The sequence below is a fragment of the Lipotes vexillifer genome, unplaced genomic scaffold, assembly GCF_000442215.2.
Source record: "Lipotes vexillifer unplaced genomic scaffold, Lipotes_vexillifer_v1.1 scaffold717, whole genome shotgun sequence".
Taxonomy (NCBI): domain Eukaryota; kingdom Metazoa; phylum Chordata; class Mammalia; order Artiodactyla; family Lipotidae; genus Lipotes; species Lipotes vexillifer.
Window position 1 is genome coordinate 1,704,772 of NW_006798707.1, and position 26,611 is coordinate 1,731,382.

The 26,611-nt window shown below is 44.2% G+C and overlaps 1 protein-coding gene across 2 annotated transcripts in view; it reads right to left on the reverse strand.

Moving 5' to 3' along the window:
* Positions 1-26,611, reverse strand: part of RBKS (ribokinase) — a 77,611-nt gene that overhangs the window by 2,763 nt on the left and 48,237 nt on the right. Inside the window, exon 8 of one of the 2 annotated variants that reach the window (XM_007470861.1) lies at positions 13,304-14,040. The exons of the other annotated variant lie outside the window; for it this stretch is intronic. Within the exon in view, the coding sequence (XP_007470923.1) occupies positions 13,975-14,040 (66 nt within the window). The 3' untranslated portion in view covers positions 13,304-13,974. Of the gene's footprint in view, positions 1-13,303; positions 14,041-26,611 lie in introns of those variants that run through there. 2 annotated transcript variants of the gene reach the window in all.

Sequence of the window (26,611 nt, forward strand, 5' to 3'; positions counted from 1 at the left end):
AAAAAAAAAAAAAAAAAAAAAAAAAAGATGGAAGTTAAAAAGCACAGATTTGGTGAAAATTCTTGTAATACATATGACATATTCCTAATACTCAAAGAACACCTTCAAATTGCTGGGAAAAAGACAAATGCAGGATAAAAATGGACAAAGGAAATAGGTCTGCAATTTCAGAAAAGGAAATGTAAATGGCCAGTAAACAAACATGAAAAGATACTAAGTTATCAGCTGTTAAGTAAAATGCAAATTAAAATAATATTTTTTACCCATCAGATTGATAAAATAGTAAGATTGATAGTAAGAGCAGCAAGATGAAGATGGAGAGGACAGTGATACTCTCATACACTGTTGGCAGGAATGTGGAAGAGTAATACAGTATTTGTTAAAAAATGTGTGTGTCCTTTGATTTAGCAGTCCTGCTTCTGGAAATCTACAGAAGTGAAAACTATAATATTGGGATATGTGCTCAAAGATGCTTATTGCTGCATTGTTTCCAAAGGCAAAACACTGGAAATAATGTGATTTTCTATCAAATAGGAGAATGGATGAATAATCTCGTACATTTGTATTATGGAAAAATATGCAGCTATTAATACGAAAAGGTTAGCAATAAATGCACATACCTGGAGAAATGTCCATTGGTTAAGCCAGAAAAGATTTCAGCATCATGATCGATAGGAGGTTGCAGGGGTGGTGGGGGGAATGGAAGAGAGAGGAAAGAAAACACCTGTGTCTGTGAGTCTGTGTATTTTTTTAAGAATACAGAGAAAAATGAAGAAGGATTTGTATCAAATTGTTTTTTTAATTAGTTAATTTATTTGGCTATGTCGGGTCTTAGTTGTGGCGCGCAGTTTCTTCGTTGTGGCATGCGGGCTTCTCTCTAGTTGTGGTGTGTGGGTTTTCTCTTCTCTAGCTGTGACACACGGGCTCCAGGGCCCATGGGCTCTGTAGTTGTGGTGTGCGGGTTCCAGAGGGCGTGGGCCCTGTAGTTTGCGGCACGCAGGCTCTCTCATTGAGGCGCGTGAGCTCAGTAGTTGTCGCGTGGGCTTAGTTGCCCTGGGGCATGTGGGATCTTAGTTCCCTGACCAGGGATCGAACTTGCGTCCCCTGCATTGTAAGGCAGATTCTTTACCACCGGACCACAAGGGAAGTCCCGAGAGGTTTTTAACAAAGGAAATTTTACTAAAGAAGTTAAAAAAAAAAATCAGGATCGGTCACTGTGTGAAGTTGCAAATGGGCCAAGTTCAGCCTCTGAATGATTTCCCTCTGTTCCTTAGTTAAGTGGACATCTACTACAAGTCGGAGTGAACTGAATTGAGAGAACCTCTTTCCTGCATTTGGAAATACCCCATCTCGTTGAGGCAATTTCCTTTGCAACTAAGGACTAGGCAGTGACACCCTCCTGAAAGTCCAGGGGACTGGGAGGAACATTTTCTGGCTGTGACAGTGATTGCAGAAAAACTGAATTCTGGGATGTTAGTGGCAGCGTTGTGATGGTGTCCAGTGACCCATGTCAGTAACATAGCTGGTCGATTTTTCAGCCAAGAACCTTGATTGAGGCAATCCCGTGTATTAAACCCCTCTGAGAGGCCAGAAATCGTGTCTAGTTCTTTCCTATCTGATGACTCCCCAGAGTTATACAGTCCTTAAAAGTAGTATATGCTCAGTTAATGACTGCTGATGGGCCAGCTCTCAGCTGCCCCAGTCTCCACCTTCTCACCGGAAGTGAGATGGTGGGGGTAGGGGTGGTGATCCACATTCTTCTTCGCAAAGAGGGCAGCAGTCTCGCCTCATTCCAAAAACACAAGGAAGTAGGGAGACTCCTGGGGCCATCAGCTCAAAGATGTGAAGGCCAGTGAATACTATTTGTTTGTTTGTTTGTTTGTTTGTTTATTTATTTATTTTTTTAATTATTATTTTTTTTCTTTCTGTACGCGGGCCTCTCATTGTTGTGGCCTCTCCTGTTGCGGAGCACAGGCTCCGGACGCGCAGGCTCAGCGGCCATGGCTCACAGGCCCAGCCTCTCCGTGGCATGTGGGACCTTCCCGGACCGGGGCATGAACCCGTGTTCCCTGCATCGGCAGGCAGACTCTCAACCACTGCGCCACCAGGGAAGCCCCAGTGAATACTATTTTAAAAGTCACATTACATCCAACAGTGGAAAAGCTCTTTGAAATTTAAGCGTGAAAAGGTAGAAAAGTACTACTTAACTTTCACCAAAGAGTGTAAGGGAAAGAAAGGGAGTGATATATTCATTTGCACTTCTCTTAGGCATTTAAAACATTGTACTGACGATTGTGTGTACAGGCCTGCAGTCTGGGACAGCCTGAAAACTCTCTGAGGACAGACACCATATCTCTGTCCCCTGTGTCTCTTCCACTGCCTCACCCAGCGCTTTGAGTTGGCCAGACTCATGGTCCTAGTTCCATCGTGTTTTTCTCTTCCAGTGATCTCTTCCAAGGGGGGCAGATGTCCCTTGCTGAACTACATGTGACTTTCTTTTGTGTCAGTAAAAATGGAGGTTAGGTTGCCACAGCCCAGAGTTACTTGATAGTCTCATTGTTGAATCTGTTTATAGCACAGGGCTTTCAAATGCCAATAAATTACTCGGCTGTTGATTCACATCTTCAGTATAACTATTTTTATACACTGGTTATAATTTTTTTTTAATGGAAAGCGCTTTAAAAGTAGAAGCTGTATTGTATCACTGTGATTTTCCTGTAAGTAAAGTACTTTCCAATCAATCATTCTTGGAATAATGGAATAGTTCTCATTGATACAACATGATGGCTTTAACCTTTTACTGAAAATTATTTTTGTGCCAAAAGAGGTGATGACATAATTCATCTTTCTTCAGTAAAAATACCCACGTGGCTACTATTCATTGCCTTCTCACAATAATTGCCTCTTAAGGAAGAGCTGCTCTTAGAGAATGGATGTAGCATTCTGAAATTCCTGCTCTCCTGAGGGCCTGCACACTCCTGGGTCCTGAGGGGTTCTGGCCTGTGGGACCTGGGAGGCAGATGGATTAACAGTGAAGTGGAAGGAGCAAAACACACCCTATGGAATACCTGAGCCCTCTGGTGGGGGCCTGGGGGAGGGCGAGGCACCCTGCAGGGCTGGTGGTGTAGGGATGACACTCATCAGCAGCTGGTGAGAGGACCCCAAGGGGAGAATCTGAGAGGTGGGTGCTCCTAAGGATAGCAACTAGAGCTGGGGTGTGGGGTTGGGGGGAGGCAGTGTGGCCCTGGGGAGGCTGGCTGCTCATTTCCCTTCTCGCTTTCAAACCATCCTCTCTGTCCAGCTGCTCGCACTCCCTGCTCCCTCCCACTGCCCCTTGCCTGCCTGAGCCCTTGACTATGACCCTGGTCTGCTCTCTCACTGAACTTAGCAGCACATGTCCCAGTCTCTCAGGGGTCTGCTCTCTGACAAGAGAGGGGAGCACAGTGATAAACCTCTTGGAGCTGGTAGGCAATGCCTGAAATGGCTGCAGGTATCACCCCAGCAGAGCATACCTACATGCTGAGCCAAGTCCAGGTGGTCCGCAAGGGCTCTTCTGGCTGAGGTTCTGCTCAGGGTCATCCTCTCTTCTGGGCACTGTGTACGTTATCGCCTTTGTTCCCTAAGAACCCTGTGGAGGTGGGTGTAGCTGGGGCTGCAGTGTCTGGTCATACAAGGTGGCTCTGCACGAGGGTGCCCCAGTGATGGGGTGACTGTGGGTCTGCAGGCCGTGCTCCCCAAGCTGGACCTATTCAGAGAGGCGCCTTCTAATTTGCACAAAGTGCCATGGAGGTTGGCAGCAAGCCTGGGGGATCCTTATTTTAAAACTGAGGAAACTAGGATTTAAGGAGGTTAAGTAACTTGCCCAAGGTAAGACTGAAGGTGGTAAATGGCAGTCAAGATTGTGCCAAGAAGGGGGCTTCCCTGGAGGCGCAGTGGTTGAGAGTCCGCCTGCCGATGCAGGGGACACGGGTTCATGCCCCGGTCCGGGAAGATCCCACATGCCGCGGAGTGGCTGGGCCCATGAGCCATGGCCACTGAGCCTGTGCGTCTGGAGCCTGTGCTCCGCAGCGAGAGAGGCCACAACAGCGAGAGACCCCGCGTACCGCAAAAAAAAAAAAAAAGATTGTACCAAGGACATCTGTGTGGAAATCTAGCAATAGAGCAGGTGGAGAAGCTATTTTGGGAGAGAGATTGGGCTTCTGGCTACTGCTCAATTTTTCCTATTTCCCCATGGGAAGGGCTTACGTTTTCTATAGCGATGAAGAATTACAGGGATGAGAGTGAAGACTGTGAATTTTTAATGATGTCCTTCTGTATGGGATCCCGTTTCCCTCTGTGTGCTTGGGGCAGGAGCAGAGAAGAGAATGGGGACCAGAGTTGCCCTGGGCAGGTGTGGGGGAAGAGGGAAGGTACAAAGGGAGTAAAGATTTCAGGAAAGAATAACCAGATGGGGCTTCCCTGGTGGTGCAGTGGATAAGAATCTGCCTGCCAATGCAGGGGACACGGGTTCGATCCCTGGTCCGGGAAGATCCCACATGCCGTGGAGCAACTAAGCCCATGTGCCACAACTACTGAGCCTGTGCTCTAGAGCCCGCGAGCCACAACTACTGAGCCCATGTGCCACAGCTACTGAGCCCACGTGCCGCAACTACTGAGCCCACGTGCCACAACTACTGAGCCCACGTGCCACAACTACTGAGCCCACGTGCCTAGAGCCCGTGCACTGCAAAACGAAGAGCAGCCTCCACTCGCAGCAACTAGAGAAAGCCTGCACGCAGCAAAGACCCAACACAGCCAAAAATAAAAAAAAATAATAAATTTATATAAAAAAAGAATAACCAGATGAATAACTGGAGAGTCTAACCCGGGTAAAGAAGGAAGAGAGGTCAGGAGGGGGTCAACAGGTCAGAAGAAAATGGAGGGAATTAAGGAAAGTGAGAATACAAGTGTACGAGAAGAGGTGAGAGAGCTGGTTGTGGTCAGAGTGGGATGTGAGGTTTATTCCCACAGGACTGAAGCCGTGCCAGGTATTAACCATTTCCTGGGAGTCGTCATGGGAACGGGAGGCTGGAGTGGAGGTGAAGAGTCCCTGGAGGTGGGGGCATCTAGGAACTGTGAGTCTTGGTGATGGTTCATCCTCACGGTACTCAAGTCGTCCTATGATGGTAGCATTGCGGGGAGGTGTGGAGAGAGAAATGGTGATATAGATGCCAGGCTTAGATAAACAGAGAATGACCAGGAAAGGAGGTTGAAGCTTTATAACTGAATTGTATGAGTCACGAAGATGCAGGAATCTCTTCAGGAGGGTAGAGGAGGGATGGCTGGAAGCTGCAAGAATGTGCTTTGGGATCCGAAGCCGCTTTCACCTATAATGGCTGTATGGGGAGGTGAGGATGTAAAAGCTTACTTATGAGGAACAGGACAACCATAAGGTTTAGAGGGGAGAGAAGCACAGAGCAGTAAGGCACCCTCCTGGGCCCCTGTGTCTCTCTGACCCTCCTTCTTGGTCTCTCTTCCTTCTCCCCCACCATCCACACTGGTATTCCCTCAGGTTCTGTCCTTCACCCACTGCCCTTCTCATTTCCCCTAATTTCCTGGGTGTGTCAAATACTGTGCTGTTATGGTGTTGACTGCTATGAATATGAGGAGTCCTAAGTCATTATCTTTAGCCCACACTCTCCTCTGTCTTGGGATTCGTGTATCTTAACTACCTGTGAGTCAGCTCGACCAGCTGCAGGTCTCTTGCAGGCAGTTCTCACTCAACATACCTGAATCGAACTCATAACTCTGGCTGAACATGGGCCTCTTCTTATCTTTTCAGTTTGTGGCAACTCCACCCTGAAAATCTGGGGGGTCTTCTGGATAATCACCAGTTGTCAAGTGTAAATTCTAAATATTTTGCTAATCTGTCCTCTCATTTCATCCCTACCCCATTGCCCTACTTCATGCTCACATCACCTCTAAAGGACCACGTTAACTTCTTAACTAGTCTCTGTCCCCAGTCTGGCCCCTTCCACTCCATCCTCCATACTGCTGTAAATCAGGCCACCTTACTTCCATGCCCAAAGCCCTTTGATCATTTCTCATCTTTCTTAGGATAACATTTCAGCTCCTTAGCATGGCACATGAGGCGCTCCCGCCCACCTACCCAGTTTCATCTCTTACTTTTTCCTACTCATGCATTGTAACCGCGGGTCTTCATTCATTGAGATATCTCCCCTTGAACTCATCCTTGGACTAACTCCTACTCTTCTCCTAAGACTCAACTCAGTTATTAACTTAGTTATCGTATATTTGCTGACTGGCACCATATTCAAAGCACTGTGTTTTCCCTGATCCCATGAGTCTGGGTTAGGTACCCTCCTAGATGCCCCTGCTCTCCTCTGTGGTCTTCATCACATCCACGCCCTCAGACTAGTGCAAGCCTAGGCTCGCCGCTGACATACAGCCTGACTGAATCCAGGACTATCATCAGGAGGCTGGGTGCTGAGTGATCAGGTGAGAAGCACAGCTGTCCCAAGAATGCCCTGTAGGAGGGATGATAGTGAGACAGACTTGTGAAAGTCCTAGTTTGCCAAATTCCAGTTGATAGAAAAGTGGGTGAATTGTAAGGCATGATGGGTATTAATTGTGGCTGGGGGAAAAAAAAAAAACAAATGCCATGTGGTGAAAATCCCCAAGGTAAGAACTTGTCAGGCGCCTACAACAGAAACCCAGATGATTTTGCAAGAATGATGTCATCGTGAGGCTTCATTTGTTAGGAATCCGTACCCACGCTGGATGATTCATCACCCAAACTGCCAAGGGACCCTAACAGTTAAAGTCCTTGCATTCCTCCCTGATTTGTTAACACATTCCATCTGACAAGTAGATACCACTTTCCTTTCTTTTCAAAACCTCTCCCTACACAAAGCTGTTCAAAGCCTACACTGTGGACCTGAATTCCTCAGCCAGGCTCGTGGTTTTAGAGGCCAGGGAAAAGGCAAATGGGATGAATGAAATATGACTAAATCCCAAGTCAATGTGCTATTTCTTCTTCATAAAAAAGAATATTGCAAGGGGCTCAGGAAAGGGACAGCGATCAGTGTAAACCCACCAGGCTCCCTGCTACCTGCCATCCCCGTGCAGGCAGGGCCGCTGACGTGGCTTGCGCTCAGGCTAGCTTGGTGGCAATTTCTGCTTTGCTTCTGCTTCCAAGTTCTAAGAATGGGGCTTCTTCCTCTTTCCCGTTTGCAGGAGGTTGAGGCATGAACACCTGGTGGGGCCTGGGAGAGGAAAAGTCTTTCTTTGTCCTTAAAGGGCTAATCATGGACAGGCCGGAGACATGGATCTTGGGGAAGAAGCACCGAGGGAACACACACCTGGAATTAAATCCCACCTTCTTCCCTTTTACCTGTGTCATCTTTTGAGAATGGTAAACTACAGTGAAGCCCCTCTGTACACAGCCGGGAAAAATGTTTTTCTCAAGTGGGAACATGTTTTCTCCCCTGGGACAATGCAGTAAGTGGTGTGGAGTTAAACAGGCCTGACTTTAAGCCCTGATTTCACCACTTAGGCAAGTGACTCAGCCTCTTGTGTGACCTCTCTTGTGACTATTTATCTGTAATATGGGAACCTACTTCATAGGGGGTAAATACTGGATTGGATAATGTATGTGAAAAGGCCTAGCACAGTGCCTGGAGCAGAGCAGGTGTTCAACAAAGGTGGGGGAGACTCGATGGTACCATCTTGGAGGCCCCTTAACTTGCTAACTTTTTTGGAAATAAAAGCCCATGATCTAAGTCAGAGGGTTCTAAGGAACAAAGAGGGTCATGATCCTGCGGATCCCAGGGCCAGGGGTTTATGCTGTGCCTGGCTTCGTGTTCCCAGCTCCAAGTAGAAGAGGGCATTAGGAATGCTCTCATAGTCTGGAAAGGCAGAGGAGGCAGAAGTATGTCCTGTAGCTCTTAATTATGAGGAAGCCAGGTTCTAGAGAGTTCTAGCAGTGGCCATCTGTATGTGCTGGGGGTCTCTGAAATCCATTTCTCTGTGAGGGCAGGGGAGATACTTTCTGAGAACTTTTAAAGAGTTTGTGAGCAGGGTATTAAAGAAATGTGAAATGAAGAGTATAAAGGTCAGTGCAAGACTGGGGAACCTGATAAATCTCACGCTTTCATTTGGGTGGGGGAACAGAGAGAGAACAGTGAGTGAGCGTTTGGGGAGAGGCCTAGTGCTGGGAAGGGCTGGAGGACAGCATGGGAAGGAAGTGACTTGCTGGCAGGGAAAGCTGTGCCCCTACCTGTGCTGCTGCTTTGATGGAGGACCCTGCTTTCCATCACAGCCAGCCAGCCACTGGGCAGAGGGCTCCTGCCAGGGAGAGGAGGTGGTGGCAGAGCCTGGAGGATGGCAGGCAGGCTGAACAGATGGTGCGGGGACAATGTGACTTGAGAGGACACTCCTCTAGCCATGCTGGAACCTGAAGTCAGGGCTTCTCATGGTTAGTGATGGGCATGGGCCACCCTGTCCACCTTCTCCGTGTGACTGACCTCACCACTCACTCCAAATGTGAGGAGAAAGAGAAAGGCCTAGAACCTTCATTCCATCCAGGGCATGCATTCTCGGGGGTAAAAATTCATTCTTGTGTGTGGGGGAGTACCGCAGTATGTAAACAGACAGACAGACAGACACACACACACACACACACACACAGAATACGAATGAATATCTGTGGTATTAAATTTCATGGAAGAAGAGGACAATTAGGAAAAAAATCTCTTAAAAGGCTCCTTGAGGTGGGTGGGTGGGTGGTGATTAATGACAAACCTGTGTTTGAGAAACACCACCAAAGTAGGGCCTCTTGCTGCAAAGAACTGCCAGTGGCCCAGTCGGTCTTCCGGTGCATTAAGAAGCCCTAACCAGCAGCCTCCAAATTGCAAGGCTCGCTAGGCAGGTGTTGGTAGCTCCCGGCCTTCTTTCCACTGAGCCAGAAATTCCTACATCTCCCAGCCAGTTCCCTTCCTGTTTACTTCAATCTACAGTCTCCATGGCCACCAGTGAGCCGTAGGCAAGCCCCAAGCCCTGGAGCCAGGACTTTAACCAGGAGATTAGAGCTAGCCTGGCCTGGCCTATTTTGCAGAGGCAGGAAAGGGCAAAGGTTCTCTCCTGGGCAGACAAAACTGAGTAGTCCGTCTGATAAACATGCCACGAGATACGAAGCTGCTTATACAAGAGCCCCATTTCACAGCTTAAATCTGAATATTTCTATCTTCTCTTATCAGCGCATATTCACATCATAAGGATGAGATCATATCCTTTCCAACTTCAACCTTCCAGCCTTCCCTAACCAGATCAGTTTAGGGTAACACGATGGACAGTGAAAATCCAGTTTTCTTATCATTATTGTGTAAGTGCTGCTGATTTTTATTCTAAATAAATCTGTAGGGAACATAGACCACTCATTATGTCATAAATGTCCATGACTTTGGCTTCAACTATTAGCCACCTTAATTTATTACATTTAAATTTCAATTATTTGGCTGAGATAGTCTGCTTTTAAAATACTCTGACTAAAAGAAAGCAAATATTTTCTGCCTTAATATATTTCAAATGATCACTATTTCATATTGATCCAAAACCACATGTAGCAAAGTTTTGATGTGATTTTTGTATTTTAAACAGCCATAATGTTTTCCTTGGCTCTACAATTTATTAGCAATTTGACTTTTTAAAAAAACAGCTTGATTGAGATATAATTCATATGCCAAATAATCCACCCATTTAAAGTATACAGTTCAGTGTTCTTTAGTGTATTCACAGGGTTGAGCAACCATCACCACAGTCCAACTTTAGGAAATTTCATCCCCCCTAAAAGAAACCTCGGACCCATTAACAGTTACTCCTCATTCCTCCCCACTCCCCCCAGGCCTAGGAACCACTAATCTACTATCTGTCTCTACAGATTTGTTAAGTAGGCACACATTTTGAGCAAAATCATTTCCTTTTCTAATTCCATAATTAACCAACAGCTTATTTTCCCATAATTAACCAATAATTTAATCATAATTAACCAATTAGATTCTTATTGAATCTCTTGATTTTAGCTGCCACTTTGTGTGAAAAGTGAAGTTGATGTTGGCCTAGTGGGAACTGTTTTCTGTGTTACTAAAACTGCATTCCCAATAAGCGCTAAGGCAACAGATTTAGCTTCCTTCCTGCCCAGATATGTTCACTCAACAGTCTGTAAAGCTTTCAAGTCAAGTTACAAATGCACCAGGAGCTTGGTGTTTCAAGAATTCCTATGGTGAAGTTGTTTGTAAAGCCTAACCTCTGAGGGAAAATCCACCCACATTCTTCTCAAGCACAGACACATTAACTGGTCTGTTTTAAAATCTCAGTTTCTATAGATTTGGTTTGCTCGAGGGATTTTCTTTTTGGGCCTCTCTGCAATGACTAGTATGTGGCAATGAGCACTCGCTTCCTTGCTGAAGGTCATGACTCCCTTGCACAGGGCTGAAATGGGTGGTTTCAGTACAGACCCTTTCACTGCTAGTGTGTGACAAGTTCTGGGCACGAGAGTACAGTGCCCACATACACAGTCCATCCTTACCATCACTAAGCTTTCCATAGAAAATAGCATGTCTGAAAATGAATACATCTTCCTAGCCCCTTGTAGCCACCAGTCAGGCAATGGTTTTCCTCTCTTAGCACCAGATAAATTGGTGGGCTGAAATGGCAGAATCTTAGATACGTCCACCAAGGTGATGAATCGGTCATTATATACACAAAAAGGTGGATCTGGCCAAAGGAATGATAAATACAGGCATTTCTCCAACTCTCTGCCCTGACATAATGCTCAGACTACCAGAATCCTGTCTGCAGAATGACATGACTTTCACTTTTCACTTTTTTTAGTACTTTCTGGTTTACAGAGCATATTTGTAGGTGTGACTCACTTTGAATCTCATTACAGTTCTGTGAGGTAGGTAAGGGTGGGTCTTTCATTTTCCAGATGAGAAACCAAGTGTAAGAACTTGCTCAAGGTCAGATGGCTAGGTGGCAGAACCAGGATGTCTCAGTGGAAGGCCAGTCTCTTAAAGCGGTCCCCCGGAGAGGCCATACATGTACTCCAACTTTGCTCAAAAACTTCTGGAAACTTGTTCTTTGGAATGCCTTAAAAATCAGTAGCACATCTTTGAATATCCTCAATGAAGGCAATATTTCATCTTCTAAGTCAGTGGTTCTCAAACTAGATTGTACCTCAGAATTGCCTGGAGGGCTTGTTAAATGCACATTGCTGGGCTCCACCCCCAAAGTTTCTGATCCATTAAATCTGGGGTGGGGCCCAGGATTTGTGTTTCTAAAGAGTTCCCAGGTGATCTTGAGGTTACAGGTCCCTGGCCACACTTTGAGAACCACTATCCTAAGAAATTTATTTCTGGAAAGAGTAAATCATTTAAAACCATCTAGTGATTAAGGTGGGGGGATCAAGCTAGGAAATTCCACCAGTGGCCAAAACAATGGGTGACTATCAAGAACAACACTGGCTCTGGGGGAAATCTGCATAAAGAGCTCCAAAAAGGTTCTGAATAATGGTAGTTGATCAGACTAATCCCTTTGGATGCATGCTCAAGAATGCTTCTCCTGAGTGTTTAGGAACACCTTGTGCAGTCGTACATGTCTGAGATGTTCATTATCAACCTTTTCCAGCCTTAGAAAAAGAAAAGAAACCATGTAGGTGACATCCACATTACAGAGAATCAATATTAAGGAAGGATTAATAGCTATTTACAGCAGCTGAACTAGTCAGACAGGTAGAGTGGGGTCCTTTCTATGCTGCAAACATGATGGGTGTGGAAGATGAGGGGAAAATTTTGACTCTTCCTACCCTGACTTTTCTGTTGAGATTAGAATGGAAAAAGTGAAGAGATCTAATTTTGGATGCCAAAGATAAACATGGAACATTTTATGGGGAAAAAAATTCTAGCAGAAAAGAAAAATGAACTACATTAGGTACTTAAGCTGGGAGTCAATCCTTCATGTCACAGTAGGGAAAAAAGAGGTGGAGAACTGCCCAAATATTGGTTCTAATTTTATTTTCAATTCTACATTACATTAAACTCTCCGTGTACTCCTTTAATTTATAGCAACTGCTGGCACAAATTGGTGTGCCTTCTCTTCTTTGACATCAGTATTTCTCTTGAATTATGCATTTCCATCTGGAATGAGGTTTATGGGGCCAAAGCCTTTCATTTAGATGGATGAAAACAGAGAGGGATCAATGGGGAGTTGAGTGCAAAGTCAAAGTAAGGTTGGGAGATATATGTTCAAGGCAGCATATTACTGCCCCAAAAGATTGTAAGGGGTATTAAAAAATGACTCTGGTCCTCCAATTTTCAACATATTGATTAAAATTCAACTACTAAAGAACAAGAAAAACTCTACCAACCTTCATCTCAGAACTGCTAGATTTTTAATTTATTGGTACCCTACTAGTATTTAATAACAATTTGCAAGAGTACAGTGATCATAACAACTGCATCACCTTGATTTGATCTAAAATTGAATCAAAGGCAAAAGAAGTTGCCAGCCTGGTGCCATGTTTCACCTATCCCAGCCTTGCCACCTGAATGTACATGGTTGAGGTGTTCTACCTCAGAGCTTAGCACCATGAACTGGTCTGGCTCCATTACTGGTGACAAATTCCTGGTCTAAGTCAGCCAGTGGTCCATACTGACAGGTCATTTGCTGGCTCCATCTGGGGCCCAACTCAGTGTCTCAGAGTCCATTCTCAGCTTCTGGTTTTTGATGGGTTCTGGGTTGGCCAGTCACACCAGTATTGAAATGGACATTCTGATGAAGCTGTTTTGAGCTAGTTTTATCCCATAAGCAGTCCTCAGCCATTTCTGAAAACCCTCCATTTTTAATCATTACCCATCACCCACTCCATCCCAAGAGTGGGAATTGGGAGTAAAGTGAAAGTCTTTGCTCTATACATTGCTTGATAGTTTAGAAAAGAGAATTTTATGTTTTAGTGATAATAATTTCATGTGAAAAATGTTCCTGAGTCAGTATGGCCTCATGAAAGCAGCAGATCATGTTCTCTGGCTGAAAATGGCCATGCCCAGTAGCTATGTCATGATGTCACTTCCTCTCCAGCAGAGCCCGTTTGACAGTGGCCGGCCAGCCTGAAGAACCTGTGAGGGTCTATTGTCGGCCCTGCTCTAGCAACCTGGGAGTGGGTGGGCCAGGAGCCCAGGAGCCCAGCGGGCTGCCTCGGTGCCTCTTCAGGGGCAGGGCTGGCATGCGCTCAGCAGGCTAGCCACACAGAATGGCCTGTGGAGACTTAAGACTGGTTAAAAACCCCATTCTGCCCAAAATGTCTGTGGTGTATTAATTTATTCTATAATTTAAAGAATTCCATTATTAGTGAAAGAGAAGTAGAATCCTGAGTATGAGCTAAAACTGGAATAAAAAAGGCCCATTCTTCAGGCGCTATTAATGGAAGCTTTGTATATAAATAACTTTATATATTGGTGAATAAATGGCACTTAAAACTAAAATGTCTGTTAGTGATTCACTGGGTTCTAAAGACTGCCCTTGCCTTCTGTGGTCAGCGATCTTTTTTCTTTGTGACTCCACTATTCTAGACAGAAAACAGTTAATCCAATATGATTTAGTATCTCACGAAAGATTCCACTAAAACATTTTCTGCCAAATGTTCATCTTCTAACAGCTGCTTTTTTATTTCAGTGAGAGGTACTTGAAATAAGATCATTGTTCTCTGTGAAAACTGCATGCTAAATAATACAGAGCTACCAGATTATTAAACAGCAAAGGCATCTGATAATATTAGCACCAACCACAGGTCCCACTTCTGCTGATGCACAACATTTTGAGTAATCAGTCATTGCACAATATTATATTTATATCCTTTTTGCTTGAGCTGTTAGGCCACAAAATCAGCAGGCAGTTGCTGTTATAAAAGGGTTCTCTAGGTTATTTATAATGTTTCTGCTTCTTTACAGTTGCTGCTTCACTCTTGGGTCTTGGGCCAGGTCTACACTGTGAAGACGAAGGAAGGAACTGAGCAATTGTTCTGCTAATCTAACTGCTGAAAGCTGGTGGGGATGATTCACAGCACACTGTGTGTGCCTTGGCTGGAATACCTGGTATTTTTGTCTACACAACCCAAATTCATCACATACTGGCTGATTTGTCATTTCATCGGGGGGAGAGTGTGTAGTTTCGTGAAGGCTGTGTCTCTATCAGGAGTAAGCTAGTGTCTAGGGCACAGGTGGTAGGGCGAGATATCTGAACTAGCGCTATGTTGCAAAAGAGTTTCCTTCAAATGTTATTTACTTTACGTGAAGGATAAGTTTCTGCTCCAGATGTTTCTCTGTTGCATAGATCAGTGCTTCCCCCAAATGGTGGCAGGCAGCCCGGCATGCCCAATAATAGAAGGGCACATAGGAATCATGAGGGTATTTCATTTCATTTTCTTTTTTGTAAATTACACAGGCATCTTCCTGTTCCACCTGCAGAGAATAACTGATGATGTGAACTGTTTCTAAATGGGAGTAGGTCTTAGCTCTTAGGTGAGTCAGGGCTCAAAAAGATGCTGAAAACCATGGAGACTGATAGAATGAGCTATTTGTTTTGACTATGAAATAAACATCTAACTTAGGCTCCCCCCCAGCTTTTTAAAAAAGGAAATGGACTACCATTATGTCCTCTGAATTCTTTTATTTTGGTGGGGGTGGGGTGGGGTGTCTTCTGAATTCTTAAGAATTCTTAAAGCCACTTCTCCACATCCCTGTTGCCACGTTCCCAGTCCAGGCTGCCATAATCTCTCAGATCAATGTAACATCTTTTTTTTTTTTTTAACATCTTTATTGGAGTATAATTGCTTTACAATGGTGTGTTAGTTTCTGCTGTATAACAAAGTGAATCAATTATACATATACATATGTCCCCATATCCCCTCCCTATTGCGTCTCCCTATCCCACCCCTCTAGGTGGTCACAGAACACGGAGCTGATCTCCCTGTGCTATGTGGCTGCTTCCCACTAGCTATCTGTTTCAATGTAACAGTCTCTGGATGGTTCTTCCTGCCTCCAGTATTATGATCTCCAATTTATTCTTCACACAGCAGCCATGTTAATCTTTTATAAAGTATAGATCTGATCAAATCTGTCCCTTGCTTAACCTCTTATCAGTGGCTCCCCACTGCCCGCAGGAGAAAGTGCAAATTCCCAGGAGTGGCAAATGAAGCCCTTCACGACCCATCCCTGTTGCAGCTGTACCTCATCCTTTCCCACTCTTCCTGTACTCTAAGCTTTTTCCAGTCAGAACTAATTGAAAAGGCACAAACATGACCTGCTGTCTTGCCTCTGGCCTTTTCATGAGCTCCTGCCTCTGCCTGGGTTACTCTTCACTAAGGGGAAGACAGCCTTCAGCTCATCTCCTTCCCTGGCCCTTGAAGCAGGTTCGCCTGGCTCCTTGGGTTGGGTGGACCCCTCAACTGCACTCCCATGGCACCTTGGGAGCATCCCTATCACGGCACTTCTCATTCTGTGTGGGCTACATACCCTTCTAGATGGAAGCTCTTTGGGGCCAGGGTCTGTCTTATCACACCAGCATGTCCCTACCATGCAGAAAATTCAGGTCAAGTGTGAAGAAATGAGTGCACAGTGGGGTGCTCCTCACCCCTTTTGCCATAATTTTCCGCAGGAGTCTTTTCCATTTCTTAAAGAACTGTTTTCAGTTCTAGAGGGCACTTTTGCTTCATCAGCCCTGGAACTACAAGAATAAAGTGCCAGGCAGCCCCAGGATCCTGACTATGAAGAAACCCTATTTGGGCTTCTCTCTCTAGTAGTTTTTTTTTAAAAAAAATACATTTATACATTTATTTATTTTTGGCTGCATTGGGTCTTCATTGCTCTGCGTGGGCTTTCTCTGGTTGCAGCGAGTGGGAGCTACTCTTTGTTGCAGTGCACGGGCTTCTCATTGTGGCTTCTTGTTGCAGAGCACAGGCTCTTAGGTGCGTGAGTGTCAGTAGTTGTGGCATGCGGGCTCAGTAGTTGTGGCTCATGGGCTCTAGAGCACAGGCTCAGTAGTTGTGGTGCATGGGCTTAGTTGCTCCACAGCATGTGGGATCTTCCCAGACCAGGGCGCGAACCCTTGTGCCCTGCACTGGCAGGTGGATTCTTAACCACTGTGCCACCAGGGAAGCCCCTCTAGTAATTTTAAAAGATATAAGATATGGAAAACAGAAGGTCTAAGATATACCTTATAGGGGTTCCAGAAGGAGAGGATTGAGAAAATAGAGGAGAGGCAGTAATAAAAGAGAGAATGGTTGAGGATTTTTCAGAATTGATGAAAAACACAAATACTGAGATTCAAGAGGAACAAAGAGTCATGAGCAGTATAAATAAGAATAAATTCAGATCTGAATTCACTGCAGTAAAACTTCAGAATGGCAAAGATCAAGAGAAAGTCTTACAAAATATTACTATTCTTCTGTCCAAATGTGTTTCTAATTACATTCCCACATGCTAAACCTAAAAGTTGAAGTCTCAGTAAAGAGGATTTTCCTAACTGGGAACAGGACAGTTATGGGGAAGTCATCTAGCAAATGTAACCATGATCTTTCTTTTCCCAGTTTTGGTTTGTTTTGACCAAGGATGGAAAAGGATATAAAACTTCTGTTTTTTTTTTTTTTTTTTTTTTTTTGTGGTACGCGGGCCTCTCACTGCTGTGGCCTCTCCTGTTGCTCCGGACGCGCAGGCTCAGTGGCATGGGTCACGGGCCCAGCCGCTCCGCGGCATGTGGGATCCTCCCGGACCGTGTCCCCTGCATCGGCAGGCGGACTCTCAACCACTGTGCCACCAGGGAAGCCCCAAACTTCCTGTTTTTAGAGAATCTTTTAGGAAGATGTACTTCACCTAACTTCTGGTCCCAATCACAGGGACCAGGGGCTGTCCTATCGTATGGCACCCTCCTGTAGATTTTAAAGGAATGGAAGTAGGAGGAGGAAAGTGAGAGTGACTAGTTAGCCCTTTAAACTCTGTCCCCCTGTAGTACATTTACTCACCCACATATGCACACACGAACACATGGCATTCATGCCACTCATAGATCATTCACTTGGAGCACACATTATCCACATTGAAAATACACAAAGTACACACACCACTAACCTAACACACACATACTCATACTTTCACACAAAGGGCAGGCAGATGTTCAGCAAGCTATGACCCACACAGCTGTTTTCTCACTTCCTTGTCCACCTCTATCAGCAGCAATGGGCACTGAGGGCAACGGGCAAGGCTCTAACTCACGGGGCTCTATACTTCGGCTCCAAACGTTTTTTCACCTCCATATAATTCTAGGCCTACCCAAGAATCATCTTCATGCAATGGAAACCACTTAGGAGACCTACAGTACAGTCCTGGCAGCTCTGCTCCTGAGGACAGTATTGCAGCATCCTAGGAAGACGGGCAAGGAGTAGACTACCAGCTCACTGCCATGTCATCACACTGATGTCCAGGACACTGAAGGAGTGGGCAGAAGAGGAGCTTAGGCGTAGGAAGCTCAGAAGTCTTAACTGTAGATGGGTAAGCAACCTCCCACAACCTCATACCATCCCTTCTTACTGGGAGAGGGACTGTTTCCTGTCCCTTCAGTTAGGTGCCTTCTAGGCCCACAGAACACTCTAAATCTAGATTTTGCTCTCCTGACATTTGCTAAGGTTTTTTTTTTGGCTGTGCGTGGACTTCCTCTAGTTGCAGCAAGCGGGGGCTACTCTTAATTGCAGTGTGTGGGCTTCTCATTGCAGTGCCTTCTCTTGCCATGGAGCACGGGCTCTAGGCATGCGGGCTCAGTAATTGTGGCTCCTGGGCTCTAGAGTGCAGGCTCAGTAGTTGTGGCACACAGACATAGCTGCTCTGCGGCATGTGGGATCTTCCCGGCCCAGGGCTCGAATCCGAGTCCCCTGCATTGGCAGGTGGATTCTTAACTACTGCGCCACCAGGGAAGTCCCTTGCTAAGGTTTTAACAGTTGTTTTTTCCTCTCCATCCTCCCTCCACCCCCATGTCCCCCTTCTCCCCTACCATTGCTCTTCTTTTAGTCTCTGGCCATTATGAGTTCTGAAGCAGGGCCAGGTCCCCTTGGGAGCCCCTAATATGCCCGGCACTAGGCAGATGTACATGCAAGTCCAGTTCTGGCCATGGGACGGTACTTTAGGAAAACGGAAAAAAAACAGTCTTGTATCTGGCCCTGCTTCAGTTCCTCAAAGTGAAGATGACATTTCTGGTAAGCAGTTACAATTAGATTTTTAGAGCCCTGGGTTTTCAAATGATCACATGCAGGATTAAGAAAGATAATTTAAAATGTTTAATTCTGCCTGATTAGCTGGTAATTGAGGTGATCTGCTGATGTGGAAGTAATGTAATAGAGTTAATATGCGCCCCCCCCGCCGGCATGACAGATGTCTTGTGCCTTGTCGATCAGTCTCTTTAGCAATTACCTTGTCCTCTGTCCTTTTTTTTTTTGATAGTCAGTGTACTTCTTTTTGTCATCGTCATCCTTTCTGGCAGCCAGAGTCAGCCAGAGTCAGACCTTGCACAGACATCATGCCCATTTATTGGTATCATTCCTAAGTTTTAGATGGCTATTTCAGGGCTTCCCTGGTGGTGCAGTGGTTAAGAATCCTCCTGCCAATGCAGGGGACACGGGTTCGAGCCCTGGTCCGGGAAGATCCCACATGCCATGGAGCAACTAAGCCTGTGCACAACTACTGAGGCTGTGCTCTAGAGCCCATGAGCCACAACTACTGAGCCCACGTGCCACAACTACTGAAGCCTGTGCAAGCCTGTGTTCGGCAACAAGAGAAGCCACTGCAATGAGAAGCCCATGCACCGCAATAAAGAGTACCCCTGCTCGCCACAACTAGAGAAAGCCCGTGTGCAGCAACGAAGACCCAATGCAGCCAAAAGAAAAAAAAGATGGCTATTTCAGAGCCTCATTTGGATATGGATTTTCTTTATTCTATGATGCCAGTTTCAGAGGTGTCACTTACCCTCTGTAAGTTTTCTTTTCTTTTTTTTTTTCTGGCCTCGCCTTTCTATGACTCCAGGGAAAACAATCCTAGGATATGTTTTAAAATGGGAAACTGGGTAAAAGTGCCTATGTGACCCTTTGTAATCCAAAACTTCCTCCCCCAATCCTGCTCTGTCCCTAGGCAGTCACTGGCTTGCTTCTGTTCATTATAGATAAATTTGTGTTTCCTAGACTTTTATATAAATGGAATCATGATATACATACTCTTTATTGTCTGGCTCCTTCTGCTCGGTGTAATTATTTTGAATTCATCTATTTTATTGCTGTATAAATAGTTAATTCCTTTTTATTGTTGAGTAGTGTTCCATTGTACAGACATAGCACAATTGTTTTATCCATTCACTTGGATGGACATTTAGGTTATTTTTTGTTTTACAAATTAACTATTTGTAAATATTACAAATAAAAATACTGTGAACAACTGTAAAAAAAATGGGAAACTGGGTAATTATTTTGTTTGCAAATCATTAAAAAAGAGCATTTGTATCTGAGATTGATTGTTTCCCTTGGCACATTCAGTGTGGCACTGAAGGACTATAAGGAATCCTGTAGATCTTCTAGTGCCCTGAGAACACTGGAGCTCAGTGAGGCTAAGTGACTGTAACACACATACTAGTTATTTTCCCAGAAGGAACTGGAACTCTTCGTTATTTCAGGAGGACCTGTTATTATATGCCAAGCACTGTATTAAGCATTGGGGTTGCCCAAAAAGAACTCTCTGAGCTGGACCTTGAGGATGGGTAGGATTTTGCTAGGCAGCGAAAGAGTAGTGTTTTTTCTTTCCTTAAACTGGAGAACTAGTTTGGGAAGATTAAAAAAAGAAGAATTACATTTTCCTTAGCCTCTCTAGTTAGCAGTTCAGACCTTTACTTAAAGAAGTTTAATGAAAAGGTATTTTTGTTACAGACTCTAGGAGTGGTGCACCTCTCCTCCTTGATCATTCAAAGACAAGAATGAATGAAGTGATCTGTGCCTGAACCTTTGGTGTCTGGCCTGGCAGCATCCCGCCACATTGCCACCTGTGCAATCCTGCTCCTTGCCCTGTACAGGAAGGTGCTGGAGTTGAATGGCAGTGGGACCTGGGTTTCTCTCCAGTAATGTACAGAGCCAAGGTCATACCCACCCTGTGTGATGGTGAGTAGTGCAAGCTCCTGGTACGTGCTACCTGGTTATGCCACCGCACCGCCCCCCCCGACCCCCGCGCCACAGATATCCAGGTAAAGTGAACATTTAGGCACATGGGGACCTACTAATGAGCGCTAAGAAGTACTGAGTGCTTACATGAGCCAGGCACTGTTCTTAGACTATACATGAGTTACTGCATTTAAGTGAGGCTGCACTGTACTGCACAAAGCAAGAGTGGAAGCTTCTGAAAATCTAGAAAAATGGAGCAACTTACAGAAGCCTATAGCATGACAAGTGGCAAGGAGTCGGTGCTGGAATGCCAAATAGAAGAGACTGGACGCTAGGCAGACTGACACCAAATCAAGAGGGTGTGGTAAGGAGGACACGAATGTCAGGGTCAGGCAGACAGGCAGATAGACCTAGAACCAATTTCCTGGCTCTGCCGATTTACCAGCTGGATGACTCTGCGCAGGTTGTTTACCTTTGGGGGTATAACTTCCTCCTCTCTAAAGTGGGCATTAGCCTGTCTTGCAGGGTTGTTCTGAGTGTGTGAGAAAATGCATAATGAGTTCAGCACAATGCCTGGCCTAGAGTAGTGCCCTGCTTTTCATTACTAGCCAAAGGATCCTTATGTCCCCAAGAATCTATAAGAGTCAAGGAATTTCAGAGGTTGAAGACGACTCAGAGATCACCCACTCCAGACACATCATGTTTGGATGCACAACCTGAGCCCCAAACATAATGAGTCATTTGCCCAAAACTGTCTGCTAGTTATTAGTTAAATCAGGATTAGAACCCAGGACATCATCTGCCCTTAGCCACCAGGACCAATGATTACAGTTGAACCATACGAAAAACTCTTGAGATATTTCACTAAAAAGGTGATTTAGGCTGATCCTGTTAGTTTGCCTCAGCTTATTTTCTCACAGAACAGCTGATTTTTCAGCATTCACTTTAGGTCACTTCTGAAGCATGCTGATTTGCTTTCTTGTATGTGTTAGTCTACTTGGGCCACCATAACAAAATACCACAGACTAGGTGGTTTAAACAACAGAAATGTATTCCTCACAGTTCTGAAGGCTAGAAGTCCAAGATCGAGGTGCTGGCAAGATAAGTTTCATTCTGAGGCCTCTTCTGGCTTGCAGGAGGCCACCACCTTGCTGTGTGCTCCCATGAACTTTTTGAATGCACATACAGAGAGACTGAACTCTCTGCTGTCTCTTCTTATAAGAATGCTAATCCTATTGGCGTCAGGGCTTCACCCTTATAACCTCATTTAATCTTAATTACCTTCTTATAGGTCCTATCTCCAGATACAGTAACTTTGGGGGTTAGGGCTTCAACATATAACTTTTAGGGGGGGCACAGTTCAGTCCAAGGGCTTGTGTTACATATGCTCCTCCATCCCTCATGAGCCCTTCCATTCAGGTCTGTTTCAAATCAGAGGTATGTGTACGATGAAGTACACGAACTATTAAGTACCTCAACGTGAGGCATCTCCTACGGCCTGGCCCCTTTTATAGCTCCTCCAGGTCATTCATTAGCCAAAGACCAAGAAATGTGGCAAAGCCAAAGTGTAGATCATCCATTCTGTTATCAGTTGAGAGGATGAGGGTTGAAGAGTTAAACCGAGATATATAAACAGACTCATTCAGAAAGAAAACTTGAACATGAGTGAAGTTTCTCTGAAGACTTGCCGTGCATTTGAGTGATGAACAGAAACAGTGCAGCTTTGACATTTATTCTGATATTTCCAAAGGAAACTGTATAAAATAACGTGTTTTTGAGGGAAATTTTTTCTTTAGAAAGATTAAGAAAAAAACTGTCAAAAGTGTGTAGTGAAATATCCAGATTTACAGAGGCTGAAGTGCTGTGGATCTGAAAGGCATGTGGATCTATTTCTTTGGCATCAGGACTCTATCCATTCAGAGGTCATCCTAAGTCAAAGGGCTACTCAGCCTCCACATATAGAGATTTGGGAAAGCTTGAGAGGTTCTTTATGAGATCAAGGGTGAACAGTGGCTAATTCGGCTCCTTTGTGAAAATAATGCCCAGTTTGCCCTTTGAGAAAGGATATCACCTATCTTACTTGCTAGATGTGGCTCCAAATAGTTTTTTGCTATGTCCCCAAATCATCTTTACTCCAAATTTCAAAGTAATACGTGAAAAATACAGGTTTATGGAAAAATGCAAACAATTCAGAAGAATATGGAGCAGAATGTAGAGGTCCTCCTTTTCAACACTTTCCTATCCCCCGTCCTGTTCCCCTTACCATGAGTAATGGGAAAGTTTGGTGGTTTTGTTTGTTTGTTTTGGATTTTACATTATACTTTTACTTACAGATAGCTAGAGTTATTTTATTTTACCTTTTTCAGGGTTATTTTTAAATCAATGGCACCATACTACTATCATTTGACCTTCTCCTACTGATGATTATGTAGACCTGTCTAATCGATTTTTTGGTTATTACAAACACAGCTGAAATAAACAGTCTTGTACAAATATTTATATATGTGAACACTTCTGTAGGACAGATTCTTAGAAAGAGATATACTGGGTCAAAGGGAAAACATATTTTAAAAATTGGTATTGTCAAGTTACCTTCCAAAAACATTCTATGAATTTGTACTCCCACCAGAACTATATGAGAGCATGTGTTTTTCCAATTTATTTGAACTGTGACATTATCAGTCTTTATGTTTTGTTGACCTGATGGGCAATGAAGGGAATCTCACTGTTATTTTGATTTGCATATTCCTGATTTCTTGTAGGGTTGAACAGCGTCTCATTTCTTTATCTTTTGTATTTCTTCTTCAGTGAATTGCCTACTTACTTTATTCTAAAGAAATGTTTCATTTATTTTTGGGGATGTAGAGCCTTCCCATAATGACACACATTAATCCTCTGCTGTTGCAAATATTCAAGTTTGCTGTTAACAGATATTCAAAAGTACAGATATTCAAAATTATGCATAGAAAAATCTAGGTGGATTTACACTAAAATGTTAACAGTGGTTACATCTAAGTGATAGGATCATGAATATCTTACTTTTTTATACCTTTCTGTGTTGTCTGCTCTATTCTCTTCTTGAACACTAAGCATGTATTAATTTCATGAGTAGAAAGTAAAAAAAATAATAGAGTGACTGGTGGGGTAAAGGTGATGAAGGCTCTCAAAGCAATTCTCAAAGAGCATTTCCCAAGGTACTTTGAGTATTGGCAGTATCAGTATATACTTAATTCTCCTAAGGTCAGAATTTGAAGGAAACAACAGTCACTTCTTGGATAATAAATTGATATGGAGATACAGTTGGTCTTATTATTTTATAGTTACCTCTTTAGCACCCAAGATTCTATCATTCTTTACCCACTGTATTTTATGGCCCAACCCTTTCTGAAGTATTGGCAATCAACAGTGAGGGGCACTCAAACATTTTGGCTATAACAGAAGCTTCTGGACAGAAATGTACAAAGTCTCTGTTCAAGGACAAAATGGCTACTGAGTTACAAAGTCCCCTCAGCAACTCCACCAATTACTAACAAATGCAAGGAATGTACATGTTGATCAGAAAGAAGGAGGTGGGAGAAAGAAAGAGTGGTTTGCTGGGGAACCACAGTTTAAGGAGCGTCACAAAGACTACCTCTGGCAGTGCCATGGGAGACCTGGTGAGTACTCAGTGCTCTCAGCAAGACTGTGGCTCAGCAGGAGACAGTGTCTGAGTTTTTGCCAGAGTTGAGAAACATCTCTTGAGAGCACCTAAATTCAATCGTTCTACTTACATCTGACAAAATTAGTTTGGCTTTCCAGTGGCCAGGCGACTGCGGATGGGAAGAGGGTGTAGGCTGGGGGGAAGGTCACACCAAGATGGAAATAACGGCCCTTCAGATGTTGGATGACTGAACTGTCATTCTGGATGGTACTTCAGAAGTGGACTAATGGGAGCCTATGCTTGTGAGCAGCCTGAATGGCAGAAGGCCAGACCCCAGGATGGGGGGAATACACCAAGGAGGAGTTACTTTGGAAAACTGTGGGGAATCCACCAGCCCCAGCAATCACCCCGCCCTCATGAGTGCTTCCACGCCAACTGTGACCGAAGTAATTCCACTTCCTGCTGGTGCAGTCTCTAGTTTGGAGCTGCTTCTCCAGCCCCAAGTTGTCCCTTGGGGGCATCCATGCAGCTGGGCTGATGCTGCCTCATGCCTCACCAATAACCGTGAACACTACAGGACTCAAATGCAGTGGATAGAAAGAAAGAGGAATAAAAAATAGGGAAGATGAGTCCCCCCTGCCCCTCGCCTTTTATTACTCTGGCTTTACATATCCTGAATTATGATGATTTATTACAAAGTGAGTGATTCTTGAGAAGACAGATTTAGCTTAGGGGCTGAATTCTTGAAATTAAGAGTGTCAATGTAGACTTTAGGACTTAACCGTTTACATGAGGAAATTTATAAATCAGGAATTTTACAGAGCTTATAGGCCAAGGATAATTAAGGTTACAATATATCACACTATCACCGTAATCCTAAAGTGTCACCATACTTACATGTGTGTAACTCTGACTATGGAGCGAATATTCAGTGCAGTCATGGACACAAGAAGGCAAAGCCCCTGACCTTCAGGTTGCAAGGACTTGAGTGAGGACATGAGTGCCAGAGATGGGAAAAGAGACACATCTGTCATGTCTTCCAAACTGAGCCGAGGACATCTGCAGCTACTGCCACCATCTCACTTTAGTACAAGGGAAAAAACAGATGTAAAAATAGAGGCGATATATCCAACTATTAACACTGAGGCAAAACTGGATATAGCAGTCTGCAGAGGCACAGTGTAGAGCAGGCGATGGCTCCCGCTAGGGCAGGCTGTCTCCAGTGGACAACGTGCCAACTAACTAAAGAGGTTTCCACCATCCATGACAGTATGATTGGCAAATAAAAACTGGCTATATTTAGGTTGCATAGCAGGATTGTTTTGTGAAGGTGTAACATCATAAGGGATGAGGAGGAGAAAAGAGAGAAGGTTACAAACTGCCTGAGAGCAAGTGACACCCTCCTGACAGGAAAGGGAAGGAGCCCATCTGTTCAGAAGAAAATGCCTCCCTGGGAGTTCCTCACCTCACCAGGTGAATTAGCTCCTCTTTACCAGACTTATGAAGAAGCTGAACAGTTGTGTGCGGGACAGGCAAGAATTTTAATAATGAGTGCTGGATGAGAGGAGAAAGCCAGCATGAAAAAGCTGAGGGAGACTCTATACCCAGAAAATAACTACCCTTGTTTCCTGTGTCACCCCGGTTCCACTGGGGGGATGTTAAGCGCCCAGTCAGTAGATTCAGTACAGCAATTAAGTAGAAGATTCTTTATCGAGAGAGTATCCACTCATTAGTGAAGTGCCTTTTTGTTGCTTTTGTTTGTCCTTTGTCTTCTCAGTTGAGATATCATACACATACCCTAAAATTCACCCTTAAAAAAGTGCACAATTCAGTGGTTCTGAGTATACCTACAAGGTTGTACAACCATCAACGCTATCTAATTCTAGGACGTTTTCATCACCCCAAAGAGGAACCCTGTGTACATTAGCAGTCACTCCTCATTCTACCCTCTCTCCAGCCTCTGCTGTCAATTTACTTTCTGTTTCGACAGATTTACCTACTCTGGATATTTCATATAAATGGAAGCATACAATATGTGGCCTTTTATGTCCGACTTCTTTCACCTAGTATAATGTTTTGGATGTTCATCCATGCCGTATCATGTATCAGTATTCCTTTTTATGGCTGAATAATGTTTTATCATATGTATATACCACAATTTGTTTCTCCATTTATCTGTTGATGAAAATTTGGTTTGTTTTCAATTTGGGGCTATTATGAATAATGCTATGTGAACATTTGTGTATAAGGTTTTGTGTAACATATGTTTTTTTAGTTTCTCTTGGCTATGTACCTGGAAGTAGAAGTGCTGAGTCTGTTGTAACTCTAAATTTAACTTTTTGAAGCACTTCCAGAGCATTTTCCAAAGTGGCTGTGGAAAATCAGCAGTGTTTGAGGGTTCTATCAGCAGTGTTTGAGGGTTCTGATTTCTCCATATCCTAGTCAACAGTATCTGTTTTTGATTATAGCCATTCTAGTGGGTGTGAAATGGTATCTCATTGTGTTTTGCCTCAAAAAAAAAAATCCAAGCCATCTGTATTCATAGTTTAAAAAGACAAAAAGCTTAAAGTGTAAATGCCCCATCCCTCTCCACTCCTTTTTCTATGAGGCAAATACTTTAAATTCTTTTACTGGTTTCTTCTGATTTTATCTTCTATTTCTGGTAGTATGCTTATACTGTTGTCTTTAAAAAAAATCTGTTTTAGGTATTATCTCTTGAATTCCAACAATGGAAG